The sequence below is a fragment of the Schistosoma mansoni genome, chromosome 1 (assembly GCF_000237925.1).
Source record: "Schistosoma mansoni strain Puerto Rico chromosome 1, complete genome".
NCBI classification, from domain to species: Eukaryota; Metazoa; Platyhelminthes; class Trematoda; order Strigeidida; family Schistosomatidae; genus Schistosoma; species Schistosoma mansoni.
This window is the reverse complement of record NC_031495.1, coordinates 58,442,298-58,464,504: the sequence shown is the minus strand read 5'-3', so window position 1 is coordinate 58,464,504 and position 22,207 is coordinate 58,442,298. Positions and strand designations below refer to the sequence as shown.

At 31.5% G+C, this 22,207-nt stretch overlaps 1 protein-coding gene across 1 annotated transcript in view; it reads left to right on the top strand.

Moving 5' to 3' along the window:
* Window positions 1–22,207, top strand: part of Smp_170560 (putative g-protein coupled receptor fragment) — a gene marked incomplete at its 5' end in the record, with an annotated part of 29,251 nt that overhangs the window by 2,700 nt on the left and 4,344 nt on the right. The window contains 2 exons of the mRNA XM_018795007.1: window positions 3,397–3,660; window positions 16,416–16,555. Of these exons, the coding sequence (XP_018649363.1) occupies window positions 3,397–3,660; window positions 16,416–16,555 (404 nt within the window). The remainder of the gene's footprint in view (window positions 1–3,396; window positions 3,661–16,415; window positions 16,556–22,207) is intronic.

Below are 22,207 nucleotides of genomic sequence, written 5' to 3'. Positions count from 1 at the left end.
CTGAAAGGAAAAACCTGTTTTAAATTTGTCATAATCCTTTCATTAGTTCTACCTAAAACCTCACTTCTCCTGAATTCAAGATTTGTCTGGGAAACTCAATAAGTATTCTTTCTGTATTAAAGAATAAATTTCTTTGCATATTAAATTTTTATGAGATACTTTTAATGTATGTGATTCCTACTTCTCTTTCACCAGCTGAATACAACTTTCTAGCTCTGTTTAATACTGTTTTAACTAAGCAGCCTTTGCAACTAACAGGATGAAGGCTATTATAATTTAATTATTACCTCTTTTATGTTTCCTTACAAAATATACTCTTCTTGGTTGTTTTGTCGTTTATTCGTTTTAATGTTCAGGTTCAGATTGTTGAATTGCTCATTATAGGTATCAATACCGACGTTAGACTTTATGGTTTCAAAAAATTAAGCATTGGGTAGAGAGTTAATAATAAATATATATTTTTTATGTCCCAATGAGTAAAAAATTATTGTATTTCTGATGTTTCTTGACTTAATGTTGGCTACTTCTTCAGAGTAAATAAATAACCGACCTTAAAATAACACACGTTTAAATAGTATAGAGGAAACAAAACTGATGATTACTTTAATATCCTCTCGTAAATGTAGTGTTAACATATGTTTTCTCAACTCATAAAGCAATAAGGAAGCATCATTTATATTGTTACAAACAATAAATCTATTGACAACTTACCTTCTGTTGAATGTCATACATTTTCAATTTCCTATTCTCGTTTTGTCTGTTCAAAGTTAGCTATTTTTAAAACCAAAACATGAAAAGACCATTTATAACTAATAAGATACTCTGAAATATAATAAAATGTGCAAATCTTTTTCCTATAGTTTTTTTTAAATCAATCAAAGTGCCAGGATCTACAGAACTGGGATTTGTTTGAAAATCAAAACTCCAACTTTGTTTTCTGGCTACTACCAAACCACGTCCATGCTTATGAAAACCATGAATTGGTTTGTCAGTGAAATTAGATATTATTGTCTGTCGTTTAGGATAGATCGACTAAATTAATATATAAGAAACAGTTAATTACAGAAGAAAACCGAATTATTGATTTGGGGTCTAAAATAAACGTATATTGAAATCCAAAATAGCCTATCAACAAATAAAGCCGTTTTTAGCTTAATTATACAGTTATTTACAAACATTTAGTAAGAAAATAAACAAAAATAAATTTGTGGGTTATGCCTTTTATAGGCTACTTAATCAGCTCCTGAACTTAAGATCTTTCTTTTATAAATAAGTGAAATATTTCTTTGAAGAATAAGCAAGACATCTGTAGTAAGAAGTGTTCCTATGTTAGCATACATACAATTAAAAACTATTCATAAAGATAAAGATGGCTGTTCAAAATCTTTGGATAAAATAAAATGAAACCTCCGATATTATATTTGATCATCTGGAACTAATCTGTATTATGGAGCATGTTAAGCAAATAAAGACTCTATTTTAGAAGATTGTTAGAGTACTCAGTTAGTTTTTTTCAGTTTTTCTCATTGATGTTACTATGTAACACCACTTAAAATCATACTTTATGCTATAGCATATGATACCAACCATCTACCCAACGCATAAGTCAGATACAATTCCTATATATTTGCTTTTACAACCAATGACTACATGAATTTTCTGTTATATCCAAGTCAACTTAATTATCATTAAAACAAATGAGAAACAAGAAATGCATCTAATAAATAGTTCAGTTATTTTTAATCCATAATAATTATTTAAATATCACGGTTTACATTAGCTTTAAAAGAAACATTCATTAACAAACTGATATTACCAAACAACAAAAAACCTTTGATTAAATTGTACATTGTTGTATGAAAATCAGCATAGAACACAATTTCGGACATTTCTCGTTTTGAAAAGGATTACATTCAAAATAGAAAAAAAAGTAATTAATATCTCCTAATTAATTGATTTATTTAAACACATAAATATTGGTACAAGGAGGCACAAGATATACATGCGCCACACAAATCTCATTCGATTTGTGTGAGGGCTATGATACTGTCCAGGTGCCCAAACTAAAGTAGGTGATTTTCTTAGGGGACCACATCCGGAGCCCTTGACCTAAAGATATGATCCACAAGGCAGTGGAGCATCGTGAGGAGATGCAGTTCCATGGTAGCCGACGACCAACGGTTGATTCATACGCCATTTATTCCTTTAGGATACTGGAGCATATGTGCACCATTTGTTTGGAATCAGGGTTTTTCAACTCCCCTAGGTGGAGTTTCCGTGTCCACCAACCCGGTTAGAGCGTCGGACATTCGCTTTTCGTCCTCTCAATTTCGGATACAACACCCCGGCCACGAGAAGGCAGTGAGTAGGACTTCCCTGGCAGAGGCTATATACACGTGGCCGAGTGAGAGCATTTCGAGAGGGAGAGCTGACTCTCCCCATCCTCCGCCGTACCAGGGCATTTGGGAGCATTTTAATGTATATTGTAAGATAGACTGACCGATTTGTGAAGTGAAATAATTGACTACGTTAGAGGAATATTCTAAATTTACTGAAGATTAATTAGAAAGAAAGTAATCCACTTGAAAACAAAAAATTTCGTTCCATAACATTCCGTTCGTACAATTAATTTATTGTATCTTTTCTGAATGTTTTTGGAAAAAAATAAAACTAAGGAAAATATAAACGGAAGCTAATGAATATTGTGAATTTTTCCAGATTGATTTCATTCCAAATCAACTATTAACTTCTGTTCATTCATTTAATTAGTTATTTTTTTTTGTTAACTCACCTGATGTTTACTTTTGAATATCGTAAGCTGAATGAGAAAGACATTAATTTCGAAACTGTTCTATCGAGTTAAACCATGATAATTAAAATTTTAATCAACAAAATGTACAAAACATTTTCCAATGACATCCTGAATACTTTCATATATTACTTATAATCCAACTATCAGTTGTAGTATATTGTAGAATGTACAACAAAACAACCTGTTACACTAGGTGCATCCAAATAACTACCTTGGAAGCTTTCAGGCGAACGATAAATATGCATATATATAATGTCACGTTTAAGTGATTTATGATCACATTTATCCCTGTATCAAATGTTTGGCGTACACATGTTTCATGTGTTTCATGTTTCATGTCGTATACGTTTTTGAACTCCGTTCGGTTGGGACCTTGTATAAGTAATACGGTTTTCGGAAATAATAATTCATCCTCTACATTATTTTTACCATTTTGAGCTAATAGGCTGAACAGTCAGCGTTTATATCCTATTTTATTGTTCCTATTAATGGAACCTATTTATGTTTAGATGATTCAGCATGCTTTATTTTCACTAGTAGCCTTAAAAGGTGTTTTAATTTTCGTTTTGATTTTTGTCTTCTAGAGAAATCTCAAAGTTATTCTCAAACGGAATATTGTCTTACAGAATTTGATTCAGTATCTTGCTGGCCACCAACGAAGGGTGGGACAATCGCTAAAATACCATGTCCATCTCATGTTCCAGGAGTTAAAATAACTGGGACTGTTTATCGTCCCTGTAATCTAACTATCGAGACACAAGATTTAAATGGAAGAAAAACGATTGTTTGGAAATTCGATAGATCTAATTACAGTGATTGTGTACATCATGAAGACATAATGGCGGTTGGTATATACATTATTTCTATTGATATAATTCATTTTAAATGTCAAAGATTAAATTTCACAAGTCTACTCAGAAATCGCTTATGAATTGTGGCCTTTGTGGATGATAGACAATGTACCTGCTAATAGACATGTGTAAAAAACGTCTAAGAATAAATTAATTACAAACAAAAATTTAAAAGATACTGGAACTCAGAAAGTTACTTATGGTACAAAAAATTATTCATCAGCTTGACTATGCATTCTGCTGATTCAGATTAAGGATAACCGTTAATAAGTTCGTAAAGTGAATTAAAGATCAAACAATGAGTAAAAGGCATATAAGCAGGGACTATGGTTCTCAGTCGGATCTTTATCAAGCTTTTTCTTATGTAGAGGAACATTTATACGCATACATAAAAAAATACTCAGCTATTCAAGACAATTTGTAAGTTGTTACTAATAATGAATAGATTGGATAACGAAATATAATTAGTGAAAGTACAAATTGTTAGTAAGAGGACAGGTGTACTGGTAAAAATACGAACAATAAAATGTTGTATTAACCAGTGGTTCAACTTAGAAAGTAAGTCAGAATTTGGGTAAGTGTAAGTGAAGATAATGATCAGTAAAAGCCGTTGAGATTACGTGATAAATGTGAAGTGTCGGTTACTATGTTAAGCCACGTAGCTTATTGTAGCTTACGGACAGGCCAATATATTCATTCTTCTCGAGCTACATTTTGAGCTTGTTAATTATTCGTTTGTAATCCTGAGTGTTCTTATGTGAGCGTATGTTTATGCAGTTCCTATCTTACTCATCACATGTTTGTAACTTATTTTTGACTGACTATAAGTATCTATTTACGCTTGGCTAAATTGAAATGGCTCACACGCCTTCTCCACTGAGAGTCATTTCGCTTCCCCTTGTTCTCTTTGCTTCTCCAATCATTTGTGTGGATCAACAATTGTATGAAATACACGTATTCGAAATTCATTCTCGTATTTGACTTATTCAATTCCGTTATTCACTAACTGGATTAGATCGATTATTATATACGAAGATTGGCGATACGCATATTTCAATAACATTCATAGGATCCAATTTCAGTCAGATATCAGGTCACAAAAAATGTATAGATAATCAAATAATGAAAAATATGAAAAGAAGAAAGTAAGGATAATAAATAAATATGGAATAGGAAAAAATTAATGATATGGTTTAATAAGTCGTATCCGCCCAAGGAAAGGATTTTTTCAGCACATAAACAAGGGTTATTGGTTCCGATCCCTATAGTTCCGGTAATATACACGAGATGAAATCGAATCACACTGAGAAACGACAAATAAGAAGCAATTCGTGACACTCCTTATCCTTTGATTGGCTTGATATAGCATAATAAACTATCCTGCTTAATTGTTCTCTTTCAATGTTTATCTTTATTCCTTTCTTTCCCTTACAAATTTGTTTTGATATTCATTCGCTCGAATACAGTTATCTCATGCGATCATTAAATAAAATTACAATATCATAGTGAATTAAAATTGCTTGAAAATTCCTATACTTGTACACGTCTTTTGCAAAGCTATACAAACCGTTTGAATGTTATAATTAATCGTTTATATTTGCATTTATTTCGGTTATAGACCCATTTGCCTATTATACAAACTTCTGTGTTTTATGGTTACGCAATCTCTATGGTTTTATTACTAATAGCTACAGGAATACTTTTAAGATTTCGGTAAGCCATAGTTTTCTGTTTTGTCTGTATGGGTCTGTGGTAATAATATTTTCTATGCTTAATGTCCTAGTAAAGCTAATGATTTTCTCGATTGTATTAATCAAAACTATTCTGTCAAGCACACTCGTTTTCCCATTCAAATAAATGTCTAACATGTTTAAATTCAACTTAGTATTGTTTGTTTGAAACTTCCCATTGACGTTTAGAACTGCAATTGGTCAGTCTCTTATTGGCATATATGAATACTGTGCGTATTGCCTCGATATAGCCTAAATTCACAAACATGTTAAGCAAAGATGGATAGTGGCAAGCAGTGGAATCCAGAACGCGCGTTTCGTCTTATGAGAACTTACAGTGACAAATATTAGAAAGGCTGAATGAAACTGTTGTCGAAATTGATTTTCATAGATTTTAACTTGTGAATTGATCTTAGTTTCACAACCATCGAAAATCGGGATACCAAAAGACACAGATTCTATTCTATGTAGTGGTGTACATATACTTCTAAAAAGTCCCATACTAGAACAAAACTACCGTCTATCTCTTCCACGTTGTCAATGGTGATAAAAGCAATATCATTTCATAATTTAAAAACTATGAAAATTCCCTATTCTCCACTACGCTTTATACCGATAAAACTAATTTCACTAATTTTGAAGTGTTTAAATTATTTACGTTAATTTTTTGAAACTCTGGTTTAACTTCAACTTCTGAAGGTTTAAAAAGTTATCACAGTACTTAATTTTTCTTGATTATTCATGCGTTAATAAAAACATTCTAATCCAATTGTACTAACTAGTTGCATACAAGGTGATGTTGAATAGGTTATATATGTAGAATGTATCATTTTCTAGTTCCTTTTTCAACATAAGAATGTAGTACTTCAAAAAAACCGTCCAAATTTTAACTTTTTTAAAAGTTTGTTTTTTCTCTTTTTTTTTGATGATTGCCATAGAATATATCATAGAATAGGTAGTTAAATAGACTATGAATTTGGAAGTATGATTTAAAATTTGGAATTAATCCAAGTAACACTTTTCTAACGTATAACTTCCACAGACTAGTTAAATGTTTGATCATCTTGCCACGATTGTAATACATAACAGTTACTGTCATCATTATACACAAAATACTCGCATCAATCATTAGCTGAGTACATATAAGATGTTTTATATTAAACCTTTTAGTAGTTTTTTAAATATGCAATTAAAAGTGATTGCTCTACAGTATCTTTGGAAAATATTGTATCCATGTATTAAGCCTACAAATTAGATGAATTAATTTTAACTTTAATTTTTGTTAATCAGTTTACTGAAAAAAATATGATTGTTTCTCAGCAACTACAATTTCTTCAAAATGTCAATAATATTACGTCATATGTAATCTAACGAGTTAAATGATTCCATTCACTTTCGTTCATATTATTAAAAACATAATAAATGGGTTAATATATAAATGCACTTAAGTATTTATTATTAATTATAAACTACAAAGGAGTAATGATTGAAATATATCCTGTTATCATATGGTTAAATAATAATAAAGATATGTAGTTGACTATGTTAGTTCTGGTGTTGTATTGATCTTGATTCATCATTAAATAGAACTAATTGTTGGATTATGTATGACGTATTGAAAAACTAATTTTAAATAGATAAGAAATAACTGATTTTATAGGGTTCAATAAATGATATTTTTTAAATAAATAATATCCCAATGAATAGAAAATTTAGGTTTTCTGATGTTTCGTGAGTTAGTATAAGCTACTTCTTTAGAGAATAAATAACTGAATTAAACTTAATCCAAGTTTAAATAATACCATAGAACAATAAGAATATTAATAACAATCTATATAATGCTCAATTTATTCGAAATTATCAAATCAAAATATTTTTTATTATTACACACTATCCATAATACCAGGGAATATAATTTTTGTTTTGGTTGTTGGTGATATAAATTGAGAATATCTTTCCACAATAGACTTTACTTCACTTCACTCAGTAGCTGAGTGGGTAGCGCGTGACGTTTGAAGCGAATGGTACTAGGTTCAAGTCTCATAGTAAACATCAACTCTGAGATGTAGGTACATCCAGCTGATGAACCCCAAATAGAACGAAACGCGCATCATGGATTCCACTGCTAGCTACTATCTATCTTGGCTTTACTATTTATGTTGATATAATGATCTCCATATTTTGTCCATAATGTGTAACTATGAACATAAACTGACATATTAAAAGTTGACAAAACACTCGACTTTTAGATAATACAGAATAAGAAATCATGATTTTTGAATAACTGGTAACATTATTTGATGATAATTTATCACTATGACAAATCAAATATTATCTGTTAAAAGTATAAGCAGTCCAAACGAAAATATTGGAAAAGAAAACAGCTGTTAGTTAATATAACTTTCTACTTATCAATATGCTAATGAGACTATTAAAGTAAAATTCGACATAGTTTGTATGAAGATATATTTTTTATTATTATAATTATACAATCTCCTGAATATATGAGTATTCTCATTTGTAAATGAATGATCAGCTTGAAGAATAAATTATTCAGATGATATTCAGTTTATTTCTTATGTAACTTCATACAGTCAGGATGAATATTCAAAACTTAATGGGATTCATTTGCTTCTTCATATATATGATGTATGTGATGTAAAAGAATCTTCTTGTTAATACATGTTTCTCAACTTATTTAATGGATATTGACAGGATAATAGTGATAAGCACTCCTTGATATGATGGAGGAATAGTGTTTATTTGACTAAGGATTCAAAAATACGTTATTCATATATAGTATATAATCTTATTTTTGTTATTTACAGACGTCTCAGATGCACAAGGAATAACCTACATTTGAATTTGTTCAGTGCGATTTTGCTACGATGTGTCTTACATTTTATAAAGCATGCAGCAGACGGCCAAGGGGTAGGTGATCATAATAATAATAATAATACAACTGTATATCTAATTAGTACTTTGTTGCATGAAAGCATATGTTATGTACGAAACTGGTACTTGAAAAACTTTCGTAGATAAACAATTGTACGGCTTGACAATAAATTCCTTGAAAGAAGATCATTTCCCTGTACTTCGTGTTTTTTTAACACTTAAAATGAACACATGGTAAAATATCGAAAATGACATTTGTATCCGTATCAAAGTTATTGGTCTAAATAAAAAAAATTATATTGCCTCATTGAAAAGATCATTGGCGGTTCAGCTGAGAATTGCTTGTGATTTAAACTTTGATAAGTTAACAATCTCTACATGCTCTCCTATTTTAATGATAATCATGTGCTTACTAATGACTAACTTCAAGGTGCAATTCCCGCAGTTGTAATGAGAAGCCATAACAAAGAGCGTTCAGCCACGTTGGGTGTGAAGCACTTATTCACTGAAAGCTATGAACAGTTTATGAGTAACATAATGAGTTATTCAAAGTCAGACATGTAAAGCAATTGTTGTCTATAGGTTAAGCGTCTACGGACAACACAGGTCTTGAGTTTGATTCTCTATGTTGGGGTTGTGGAAGGGCTTTCCTGAATAGTCCAAAAATACGATGAAACAATGGTCCAGTGGTTTTCATTTTTAAATGATTTTCTACCTAATATCATCTCGTGACTGAAGCTAAGGATAATCTAGGAAGTAAAGTTCGAATATCGCTGGAAGGTTATGATATTCGGTTGACAATTCTATTGTCTATAAAGCTGAAGATGTTTGAAAGGGCTCATAATGAAAGTTTGAAGCCTTGAATTGCTAATATCATGAGCATAAATAATTTCTTTGTTTATTTTCCCATAATACTTGGACTAAAATGAGTATATTATCTTACTGAAACAAGGATTCGTTCAAACGGTATGAGTGTATTATCGACAACTGGCATTTTATAATATACTTGACGTTTCATACAATTGACGTTTTAATCTCTATGGTATAATCTGAACAATTGAGTGAAGGCGAAATAATGATGAATTCAATTACAATGGTATATTCGACTTTTTTAAGCCGATAAGTTATCCAATTATACGGTAATTCAACACATGATTTTCGGTGATCAATAATCCTCAAACTATTTCTAATTTAAGAGTGTGGGTTAATATTTAAAAGATATATGTGTTTAGATTTTTATTCTGATAATTTAATAACTACTAATGAGCCAAACGAAATTACAAATTATTTGAAATGTTATTTTTTCGAGTTATTGTGAATATAAATAATAATGATATATTATATAATATACCCTTGTGGGCTGGGTTAATTTTATATTGGTTTCCGGTGAACCGAACACCATTCAGACTTACACGTGACAATTCAAACATTACAGCTAAATCCCGTTTAACAAGAGAGCCAGACACCGCCTGGGCTTAGCCCGAGCAGCACAGCTCAATCCCAATTCCAGGAGAACAAGACATCATCCAGGTTTAAACTTTCTAATCCGAGCTGTACAGCTTAACTCCGCTTCACAGGAAAACTGGACACCATATAGGCTTTAACTCTACAATTTGAATAGTACAGCTCAGTCTTGTGGCGCAACCACACAGGTACCCAACACCCTGGTGGACCAATCAATAATAATGATGGCTTTTAAAAAGGAATTGTAAAACTAATTACTCAACAATAACACATAATTTAAATGAAACTAATATAATAATTAAAGAAATATGTTTTTAAATTCATAAGTAACAATTCAAAACAAGAAATGTACAAAGTGAAATGTTAATGGGAACATTTGTAAGTAAAAATAATTAAAATGCTAGAAATAATTGAAAGAAATGGATACCCTATAAAGAAAAGGGTATAATATAGTATAACACATGGGCTATGTGTAATTACTTAGTTACTTAACAAAGTATATGATTCCAATCAGAAGGGATTTTGTGGAGATTTCAGTATTTTTCATAGTTGAATTCGTGTATATATGTCCTGGGGTTCTAGTGAGAAGCAGTAACCAGTGGAGTTCAACCAGGTCTGCTGGGAGATATCAACTTACTGAAGACAATTGGTGAAATGGCTGCTCAATTTTGTGGATTGGTTGAAGTTAGACATTAACACCGTTGCATGCCAGCCGGCTTAGTGGTCTATCGGCTAAGTGCTCTGGCGCAAGACTGGTAGGTCCTGGGTTCGAATCTCGTGAGGCGGGATCGTGGATGCGCTCTGCCGAGAAGTTCCATAATAGGACGGAACGGCCATCCAGTACTTCCAGGTTTTCCATGGTGCTCTAGCTTCAACTGACTCATGATTTCGTATATGATTCCCTTATAGTTCTTCCTCATAGAATTGAATCAGGTTTTAGCTTATATAACTCTTGATAATATATTGTTATAAATATTTAAATGTTTACTTACTCTTATAATGTTTGTTTAAATAAAAAAAATGTAACAATTCAAAAAAATTTTATTTTTTATTTTAAGGTTATTTGCAAAATATTTACTACTCTTCATGTGTTTACAATTGAAGCAACATATTCTTGGGTACTTATGGAAGCACTTTATCTTCATAACAGTGTACTTGTTCATGTAATGCATGAAAGTAGGACATCTTTTATTCTTTATGCTTCTATTGGATGGTGTAAGCTTTGAATACTTTTTTTTATATTTTTGTTTTAAATTGATTGTCTTAAAAAATTATTTTTATTATTTCAATATTTAAAGAAAAGCAAAGTTGTTTATGACAATTATGCATCGTATTCTCATGGCAGAATTCATCTAAATGACGGGAAGCACATAATGTATATAATTGATTGAAATTTCATATACAGGACTTCAAGATTAGTGAATTATAATACTCCATAAAACTGGAACCGTGGTAAGATGGACTCTATACGACTTATTAATAATGGTACTAGCTAATTAAAGAGTGATGCTACTTAAAATAGCAAACATTACTTACTTACATCTAATACCTATTGTGGAGGAGCAAAGACGGCCAACCAGGATTCTCCAGCAAACTCCGTCCTAAGCTCTTCTCGTTAGTTGTTTCCATTTGCTATTCATTACATGGATGTCTGACTCCGAGTCTCGATACTATGTGTTCTTTGGTCTTTCTCTTTTCATTTTCTCCTCGGGATTGTAAGTTAGGGCTTGCCTCGTGGTGCAGTTCAGTGATATATATTTATACAATATGCCAGTATTTAAAACAACGGAAAATTCTATCGTAATTTAAAATTATCGTAAAATTTAAGTTATTTGTATGGATATTTGTATCTATAAATAAACTAAAAAAATTGTTTCTATATCAGAAATCTCAATAGGGTTGCCTTCAATGAATTGGATTATCAGTCGTCTGAAAACTGTCAATATCCAGACATATTCGATTGGAGCAATTTAGCTTGAAACAACTGACTTATATAAATATATATCTGTGAATGAAATTACATAATAAATGATTATCTTCTTGTTTACTAATATAAACGAAATAAAATTGTGGAATAATTGTTTTTAGAGGGGCGGCTAGGGATCTGACTCCATGTAGACCGTATGAATGATTGTTGTCAAAATATACATACTGCCTATCCTCGTATGTAATATATGACTTAATCCGCGTTGATGAATAACGGAGTTAAATTAGTCAAATACGAGAATGGATTTCGAACACATTTATTTTGTACACCACTTGATCTAGACAGGAAATTAGAGAGATGAAACGAATAGAAGAGAACGAATAAAAAATGATGCACATTATAGATGACGGGTAAGCCTACTTGCTTTGATCAAGCGTTAATCAATATTTATAGTAAGATTGTATAAGGGTGCAGCAAGATAAAACATAAGCTAATAATAGGATCGGAGTGCATACATATTTGAGGAGGAGGATGAATCATCAAATGATAATTAAGCAATCAACGTTTTGGTTAGAGTCTGTCATGTGTTCTAGGGATCATAACAGTACAAAGATATAAGCGAATTGTTACTATCCAAATGACAATGTCTGTTAAGTAAGTTAATAAAAAGGACTTAACCAAAATTGACCATAATCGAAATTGGATGTAGGATAGTTGCTTTAGTCTTATTCTTTTCACAGTTATTTTGGATCCTTTGTTTTACTTGTTATTAACATGCCAAAATATTAAAGTTATAATAAGTTCATTCTATTTAGACACATTCTTATGTTTAAAATTCCTTATTTAAGCAAACAACAATTAATATCTAGATATGAAATGAACAAAACAAACGAGACATTGATATTTTATGTTTAAATGATATAATTAAGACTAAATTCTGTCATAGTATAAATGTAGACTTTTAGAGTCACTGATAATGTTCAATATTTACGACATGAACATTTCGGAAAAAACTTTTCTTGGAATGAAAGTCAACATCATTTCATGGTTTACATACAATGATATCAGGCAATGGTCACTATAATTGTTCTGACTTAAAACTAATTTCATTAGGTGTTTTAGAATATTCAAAGTTAATAACAATCGAATCGGTTTTCGTATATATTGTTGTTGGGAATAGCTCAATTTTAAGTATGTTTTGTTGCACAGTAATCTCAATTAATGAACTAGGAAGCATTAAATAGCTGTTTCATTCTCGTTCTTATCTCATCATCAGGGTTCATAAATATACCAGTTGCTACGGATGAGATTTAGTAATTTTCAGTTTTGTGAATACATTGCCACCTTTGAACCACTATTGGTTTAAATCTTAAGTTCGTTCAACTAGTCATATATTCCAAAGTTCTTACACTGTTATCGGTGATGCTTGTTTTATTTTTGATACGATATATTTTTATTACATGAACATCGATAAAATACTAGATTAAATGGACCGATCGTATTTGATAGATTCTAGTTTGAATGAAGTGAATTGTCTGTTTCTACCTAAATATGTAACATTTGGCATTTAACCGATATTTTTTACAACCATACAATAATCTATATTTCTTACATTTTCTCTTCATATTTCTGTTTGTCTAAATGCGGTAATCATTTACTGTCACCTGAAAAACAGAAGAGGGAAATCAAATTATTGATGTCTTATATAATTTTGATTTTGAGGGAAGCCCCCAAATGCCCTGGTACGGCTGAGAGTGAGGAGAGTCCGCTCTCCCTCTCGAAATGCTCTCACATGGCCACGCGAATATATAGCCTCTGCCAGGGAAGTCCTACTCACTGCCTTCTCGTGACATTACTGCTTTTTACGAAATTGAGAGGACGAAAAGCGAATGTCCGACGCTCTAACCGGGTTGGTGGACACGGAGGGTCCATCTAGGGGAGTTGGAAAACCCTGATTCCAAACAAATGGTGCACATATGCTCCAGTATCCTAAAGGAATAAATGGCGTATGAATCAACCGTTGGTCGTCGGCTACCATGGAACTGCATCTCCTCACGATGCTCCACTGCCTTGTGGATCAGATCTTTAGGTCAAGGGCTCCGGATGTGGTCCCCTAAGAAAATCACCTGCTTTAGTTTGGGCACCTGGACAGTATCATAGCCCTCACACAAATCGAATGAGATTTGTGTGGCGCATGTATATCTTGTGCCTCCTTGTACCAATATTTATGTGTTTAAATAAATAAATAAATAATTTTGATACAAACAAACTGACCACACGATTAACTTCTCTATTGGAGTGATGTCTATCAATTTTATGTGTCAACAAATAATTCACTAGAGAAATTATGAATGAAAAGCTTAGAAATCAAATACCCTTATACGAATACCGTAAAACACTGCATGACTGTTACATCAACAAACGTACTAATTAAAGATAATGGAACTTTAGGTTACACAATACCTGTTTTTATATAACCAAATCTATCAGTATCTACAGACTAACTACTTTTTATTAGAAGGGGTTTTTCGGCGATTTCAGTATTTTCATAGTTGAAATCATGAGTCAATTGAAGCTAGACCACCATGGAAAACGTGGAATCACTGGACGAGCGTTTCGGATGCCGGTTAAGTGGTCTAGTGGTTAAGTGCTCTGACGCGATACTGGTAGGTCCTGGGTTCGAACCTCGTGAGGCAGGATCATGGATGCACACTGTTGAGGAGTCCCATAATAGGATGGAACGGACGTCCAGTGCTTCCAGGTTTCCATGGTGGTTTAGCTTAAATTGACTCATGATTTGAACTATGAAAATACTTTTCATTACGTGACAGACTTTATACATTGCTTAAAGTAGATGACAAACAAAATATTTGAAAAGTGTTTTCCAGATAAATCTTTCGATATAGTAACAATATTACATTAATTATTTCCAGTCGGATTTATTCTTCGACGAAGTGTAAATTTCAAATCAACTGTGACTAAAACTAATATTAAATAAACTAATTCAGAAGATTTTTTCAGTGTAAAGATCCTTTTAATTAATAATTCTTAAAGACTAATACAATATAACAAATATTTTGTTGGGATAAAAGTTTCAGTCATGATATTTTGAAAACCTTATTGATTGATAATTTTATTGTTCTGGAATAAGATCACTTGTAATTTTGTGAGTTTACCTAGAAGATATTTACGGAATATCAAATTTTCTACATTTTGATCATGTGTGAATTATAAAAGTTAATTTAAAAAAAATGAAGACAATCGAGTTACACGACACTTATATTGGTAGTTGAACAAAGAGTTTATTCTACTTTCTATCAATAAGAACTGACTTTAAAAATTGTTGAAAAACTATGATGAAGTAATATATACAAACATATTAGACTACATCCATATTGAAAACATAAGGGCAATAAATAAATAATATATTTGTAATATCCCAATGAGTAGAAAAATTAGATTTCTAACGTTTTGTGACTCAGTTTAAGTCACTTCTTCAGAGAACAAATAACGAAATTAACATCAATCCAAGTTTAAATAGTATAACGAAAGAACACGAATATTAGGTGCGATCAATCAAAAAACAGGTCTGATTGGTCACACCTAATATTCGTGTTCTTCCGTTATACTATTTAAACTTGAATTGATGTTAATTTGGTTATTTTTTCTCTGAAAAAGTGACTTAAACTGAGTCACGAAACGCCAGAAAATCTAATTTTTCTACTCATTGGGATATTACAAATATATTAATTTATTTATGAAAATCTACCAATGCTCAATTTATTCAAAATTATCAAATCAAAACTTGGTAATGATACCTATGAGGGCGGTAAGATATTATCATTTGATTCCCATTGTTTAAGAAATATTCAGTATTTAAATTTAAACATTTTATTTTTGTCCAAAATAACGACGAGAAAAAGAAAGAAACATTACAACGACAGTTGGTCCAATGAAATAGTGGGAAATACATAAAAAAGAAATTCAATTTAATGAAATTTCATTTTGTTCTATTTATATATATTTGAAACAATGAAACATTTCCATTAGCAATTACTTTGTATTACCTACAGTGTGAAACAAATGTTTTTTTTGTTTCTTTGTCAAACTTAAATATTCTCGAAGTAGAATGACATAGGATAATGATTTTAGTTAATAACAAAGCTAAAAATATTCACAAGTGGTTGATCACTGAGTGGTGATCAATGTCATTTGTGTCATGTCCTTCTTTGTGCAGATCGGATCCTATTCACCAAGTTGCCATGTGGCCATTCGTCTAGGTGATTCAACATTCCGTGCGCCATGTTGAGATAAGATAGTGGTTGGAGGTGGTCAACAGGAAACCATCAACTTAGGTTTCGTGCTATTTGGCATTCATCAGCAAGATGTACCAATCATCTTGAGGAAACTGATGCTCCCTGACGGATTTGATTCTGTGTCGCCCTGCTTCACAGTCATAGAAGTTACCACTGGGCTGTTCGGGTCGCGATTACAGGTACACATTGCTGACGAGAGCCGAATATCACGAACCCTAGGTCCAGGGTTTCCTGTCGACTAACACCAACCACCATCTTAGCTAAAAATAACTTGCAAAATGGAATCGGTTTTTTTACACTGTAAAATTATTTTGTTTTCCTCATTTTTTCACATGCATAAGATCTATAATTCATAATTATTCATCAAATGACTTTTATTAAAACAAATTTAAAAATATTCATTTCCTTTTTCCTTCTTAGCCCTCCCAATATTGGTAATTACTGTATGGGTTTTATTGAGAATATTCGTGACAACAGGTGATCAATGCTGGGATTTAGACATTGGTTCTGGTAGCCCAAGTAGAATACTTTTAATTGTATATCCAGCAATAATTATGTTGGTAAGCTTTTCCTCTTCTGATGCATGAAATTCTGAAGTAACTTAACTATAACTCATAAATCCATGAATTGAAAAACGTTAGTGTTTTTGCTTTATCAATACAATAAAATTCAAGGCAACCTTACTCTTTAGATAATAAAATATTAAGGTAATTATTGCAATCAAACAGAAAGTATCTAGTGATCGGAATGTGATGCAATAATATAAGTCAAAGAAATTTACAAAACTCCCTTCAGAATGTCTGAACCTTTAACAAGTCGGTTTTTTCACTATCATTCTTTAATGCTGAAGTATACACATTAACAACTTGGCAATTATAAACACTTTTGTGATAGATTCAAACTAAAGACTACGTTTCCAGCTTGGCTATTTTGCGCTATACAGCAACTCAATAAATTTACTGCATATTGAAATAGTAGAGTTAGTTGCTTGTACCGGTTTGTAAGATGGATGTTCTATAATTGTCAGCGTTGTTTTTCAATTATTCCTGCAGAACTATCATGTCAAACGATTATCATAAACCGATTTCAAAAAATGCAGAAAATGTGTATAGTAAAGTTAATACAGAAAATCTTATGACTTTCGATGTGACCGAGTGGTATTTCATTTATAATAACTTATAAATAATAAATATGATCCAAACTCGACACATCGAAGAAGTTAAGTAACTTTTCTGAAACCTCTCAAATAGGAAATGTATACAGCGTCTAGTTAACTTCAGTTGAATATAATTCCTCATGTGATATCCTATACAATAATTTTGCCAACCTCATTTATTAACGATGATATGAAAAGTTAAATATAAAAATGTACTGGAAGAATATATTTCATGCAAACGATTTAGTTGTTAAACAATGTAAATCAATAAATAGATGAAACGTAGTTTGTGATGGTTACTAGCTGAAAAACGATTAATTAATTGTGAATCATCTTATGTGTAGAAATTATTATTATGCAAAATACAGATAAGCAGTCAGACTAAAGATAAAGATAGACAATAGATGTGAACTCAAATGAAGCACATTTAATAACTTAGATATAAATAATTGATATAGATACGAATAATATAGGTGCATATAGCACATCACAGTAATATGCGGTGAATATATAATCGTTATCACTCGCCGTCAGGATTAGTAATGTCTGTCCGAAAGTTCGAACGCAATCACCTAAGAGTAGACAGGTCACTTATGCACTTTTTTATAAAAAATAACTAACTGTTTACGATTGGAAATTTGTAATCATTTTTAAGCATCGTCTAAACGTTTGGTGTTCAAAACTTTTTACAGGACATGCACTAAAATCCTTAAAGAATTAAACACATCTTTTCTTTACCAGGATTGTTCTATTCATTGCTGTAGTGGGATTGTTAACTAGTTGTCTGATAATAGCTAAATACGTTACTGTTTTTGTTGACACCATAAATACAACACAGATGTTGGCTAAAGAAAAAGAACTAAGAGCAGTCTTCAGTAAATCAACTTTGCCGATTGTCGAATTTACTTTCGTAACTGAGTTTGTTTTACGTATATGGGTTACTGAGTAACGATTGATGTGTACCATTCAATTTAGGTTTATTCGAAATTTGATTATACAGTCTACATAATATTTGTAGAAGTAAAGTGTATCTACGTGATTTCAAATCTGTTTAAACGTCTACCTTTTTCACTTGCATTAAATCATACATCATTGTATTTAGCTTCTAAATTGAAACATTTCATTACGTTTAGTCAAGAGGAATATCAATCCAAAGAACCTGTTCAACTGATCCGAGTTCCGATATACAATCCAATAATAAGAATGAAAATTTCTCATGCATCAAAGGAAATAGTTTTTTGAGTTATCAAAGATTACTCAGTCACATAATTTAATAAGTAACAGTGAAACATCTGACATTCGTGAAAATAATTCGAACCTATCCCCTGTAATCAAATGTATATACGTACAAGTCAAATGAAAATACCATTTTAAATATATTAGACTCTACAAACTTTGACATCCTTGATAAATTGGAATTTGACATGGAATGAATTTCATGAAAGTATTCTTCATTCTCTTTTGCCCGTATGATGAGTGAGGAAACTGTTCACTGGAGCTTTGTTTAGTTTCCAGATATTTGCTTATATATCAGTTATTAGTCAGAAATTATATCCATCATGAAATTCCAGTTTTTAAACAAATTTTTCAATGGATAAATTATCAGTAATTAATATTATTACTTTAAAAACTGTAGATCTTTATAGATTTACTACGAGCATGTTTGGCTTAAACCATCATAGCTGGATGGAATTACCATAAATATATGTCTAGTTATATATTTTTTCTTTATTGGAGTGATAATTTTTAAATGAATTCCAAACTATAACATTTATTTTTCTAAGTCACTAATGTGTGACTACCTCACACCCTACATGATTGAACTTCAACGGTCATGACTGTTCACGGGAGTGTTAGTAATTACTTGACTGTTTTCATACTACAATGAAAGAGTTCTCCGGTGATCCCTGATTTTCAATTTTTTCTAAACTAAGATCAGTCGTCATTAAAACGATTAGATTTACTTCTCAGACTTGCATGATTGCATTTTGAAAATAGTTGGTAAACTACATGTCTTATAGACACTCTCAGCAGTAGTACGGATAATTTGGACCATTTTTTTAACACAGATCTAGAACAGAAAAGTAAATTCTGATTTTCTCTTGCGTGTCTTTTCCGATTAAGTATTGAAGTTGAACTAAAATGTTGAATTCATTCTAGATTTTTTAAATACATCTATTTATTTGCACAAGACAAGTATCCTTATCACCAACCATAGCATCGCCAAGCCTAGCAAGGATTATAGATAAAAACGAATTTAGTCTTTAGTTGCCTCTTCCTTACTTACATTGTTAGATTTTGACTGTAAGACTTATGGATTGAACAAGGATTCTATTGTTTTGTTATTGTCGAAGAGATAATTAAAAAAAATTATTTTTATCTGGTTCTATTCTCTTTTTAATAATTCTGTTCAATCATATTATTGAAATATAGCTAACTTACTACTCACTTACTTACGCCTGTTAACCCTCGAGGAGGAGCATAGGCCGACCACCAGTATTCTGCATTCAACTCTGTTCTGGGGAATCCCATCCAATTGCTACTCACCCTTTTCATGTCTGTTTCCGATTCTCATTTCAGTGTGTTCTTTGGTCTTCCTCTTTCAATTTCTTACCACGATTATAAGTTACAACATGCTTCGTGATGACATTCGATAATTTCCTCAATGTATATCCCATTTACATACAACGTCTTTTCCTTATTTCCTCTTCAGGTGCAATCTGGTTTGTTATATCACATAGTAGGCTGTTACTGATGGTATCCAGTCAACAGACATTCGGTATCTTACGTGGACAATTGTTTATAAATACTTGTAATATTTTGATCATGATTGTAGTAGCTCTGCGAGTTTGAGCTCCGTACAGTAGAACTATCTTAACGTTCGTATTAAAGACTTTGACTCCGAAGTTGACTGATAGTTGTTTTAAGTTACATGTGTTCCTTAATTGTAGGAGTGCCGCCCTTACTTCGCTAATCCTCGCCTTTACGTCTGCATACATAATAATTTATGGTCAACGATAAACTAAAGCACGTAATCATTATTATTATGCAATATATATATATATTATAGGATACAATCATGGTTGTTATTTTTCTTATTTCTTTTTACATACAGTTTAACTTGGCATTTTTTGTCAATTTATTACGGGTGATATTTAACAAAACACAATCGCAACCAATGAGTGATGCCAAACGTTTAAGGTATGTAATAAGTTACATAAGATTTAGTTAATTTAAACTCGATATTTTAATTATAGAATCCAAATGAAGACAAGTTATCAAGGTTAACATACTTTAACATGAAGTACTGTAATGTTTTTGTATCTGCTCCATTATTGAAGTATTTTTGATATATCGTCTATAGGGAGGACTGTTTAGACTACCTGTATTTTCAATTAACTGGAAATATTTAACATAATAAAGTCAAATTCGGTATTTCATGTTTCGTATAATGAAATGATCTCAATTGAATAACAATTTAAAATCAAGATGTTCTGGACTGTAACTTCGTTCTGTCAAGGGACTTCTCAGAAGACAAAACCTATGACCTACCTGGAATTGAACTAAGATCTTAAAATCTTACAGTGAATGTTCAACATTCAAACGAAGTTGACACTCAGTGCTTCATATTTCTATGAACCATGAAATTTTGATAATCCCTAGAAATCCCTATTGTAATGATAATTCTGAATCACTTAAAATTAAATGATTACTGAACGAAGTCAGTCATGAAAACATAACTGTGAAACTTGATTCCACCTTAGTTTTAAGTATGTGTTAACTGAGAACCACAAGAATACAAAATAAATATCTGTTGCTTTTTTATTGGTTCATTCATCTGATAATTGAAAGATTACGAGTTTATAATATTTACATATTTGACTGGTTCTATTTTATGAGTGCTACATACTACTTATTACCATTAAGTACTAGAAGCTTACTGAGTATTAATGGTTCATTAACGTGTTGGTATTAAAAAATCTATTTTAGATTTTTGATTGCGATCGGAGGAATCGTTTGTCTTTATATATCGGTTATGAGAAATAGACTACATTGAGACGTTAATTATTATTCAAAAAGCGTTACTAGTTGTTTGCTTCTTTATTCATGATCACTGAACCCAGAAACATTGACACTTAATTAATTCATCCAGAAAATAACACTTGAGTCATGTTTACGCAAAATATCTTACAAATTATTTCTCTACACACACAACTAAAGTTTTACATTGTGAACAGTTGAATCACAAACAGTGTAATGTAAACTGAGGCTTTTATCTTTCGAAATCTTCATCTAGATTTTATAAGTGGTATCAAGAGGCTCAGTGTTGAAATTGTGCTATATGTTACAGAATATACATGATTCAGTTGGACTGTGTTGTTTTCTGTTACGGTGTTTTGATAGGTTTTCCTCCAATCATGTTGTCAAAGTCCACATAAAAACTGATCAAATTCTATCAAATACAATTATTAACATGTAATTTATGAAAATGTATGAAACTTTTTTGTTAAAGTACTGATTTCGTGAGGATACGTGTACACGAATAAGCAAGATGGTTTAATAGAAAGATTATAATACTAGATTACATAATACGAGTAATAACAATAGATTTAGTGAATATAATAAGATGATTAAAATGAATAAAATACATCGGATATTCAGTACGGAATGCATTAACGAAGAACTCGCATTCCTCAAGAAAAACCAGACCGTTTCATAGAGAAGAATGTGAATAGAAGTAGTTCCAATAGGAAATCTAGTTGTTGTGTCCCAAAGAAAAACCTTTATATAACTCTGGAATTTAATGGTGATCGAACATCAGACGTAATCAAAAATCGTCTAACAAGAGCAATTGAAAGAACATTCAATGCGGCTAAACTGCGAATAAACTTCACTAGTAGGAACTTATTTTCTGTTTCCATAAAAGATAAGCTGCCGCATCTGGTCGTCTCCATATGCATCTGCCAATTCACTGCTCTTGTGGAGCAAGGTACATCAGCCGTAGCCAGCGCTCGCTTTGAACTCGGATTTGAGAGCATATTCCAGTTTGGTTCTT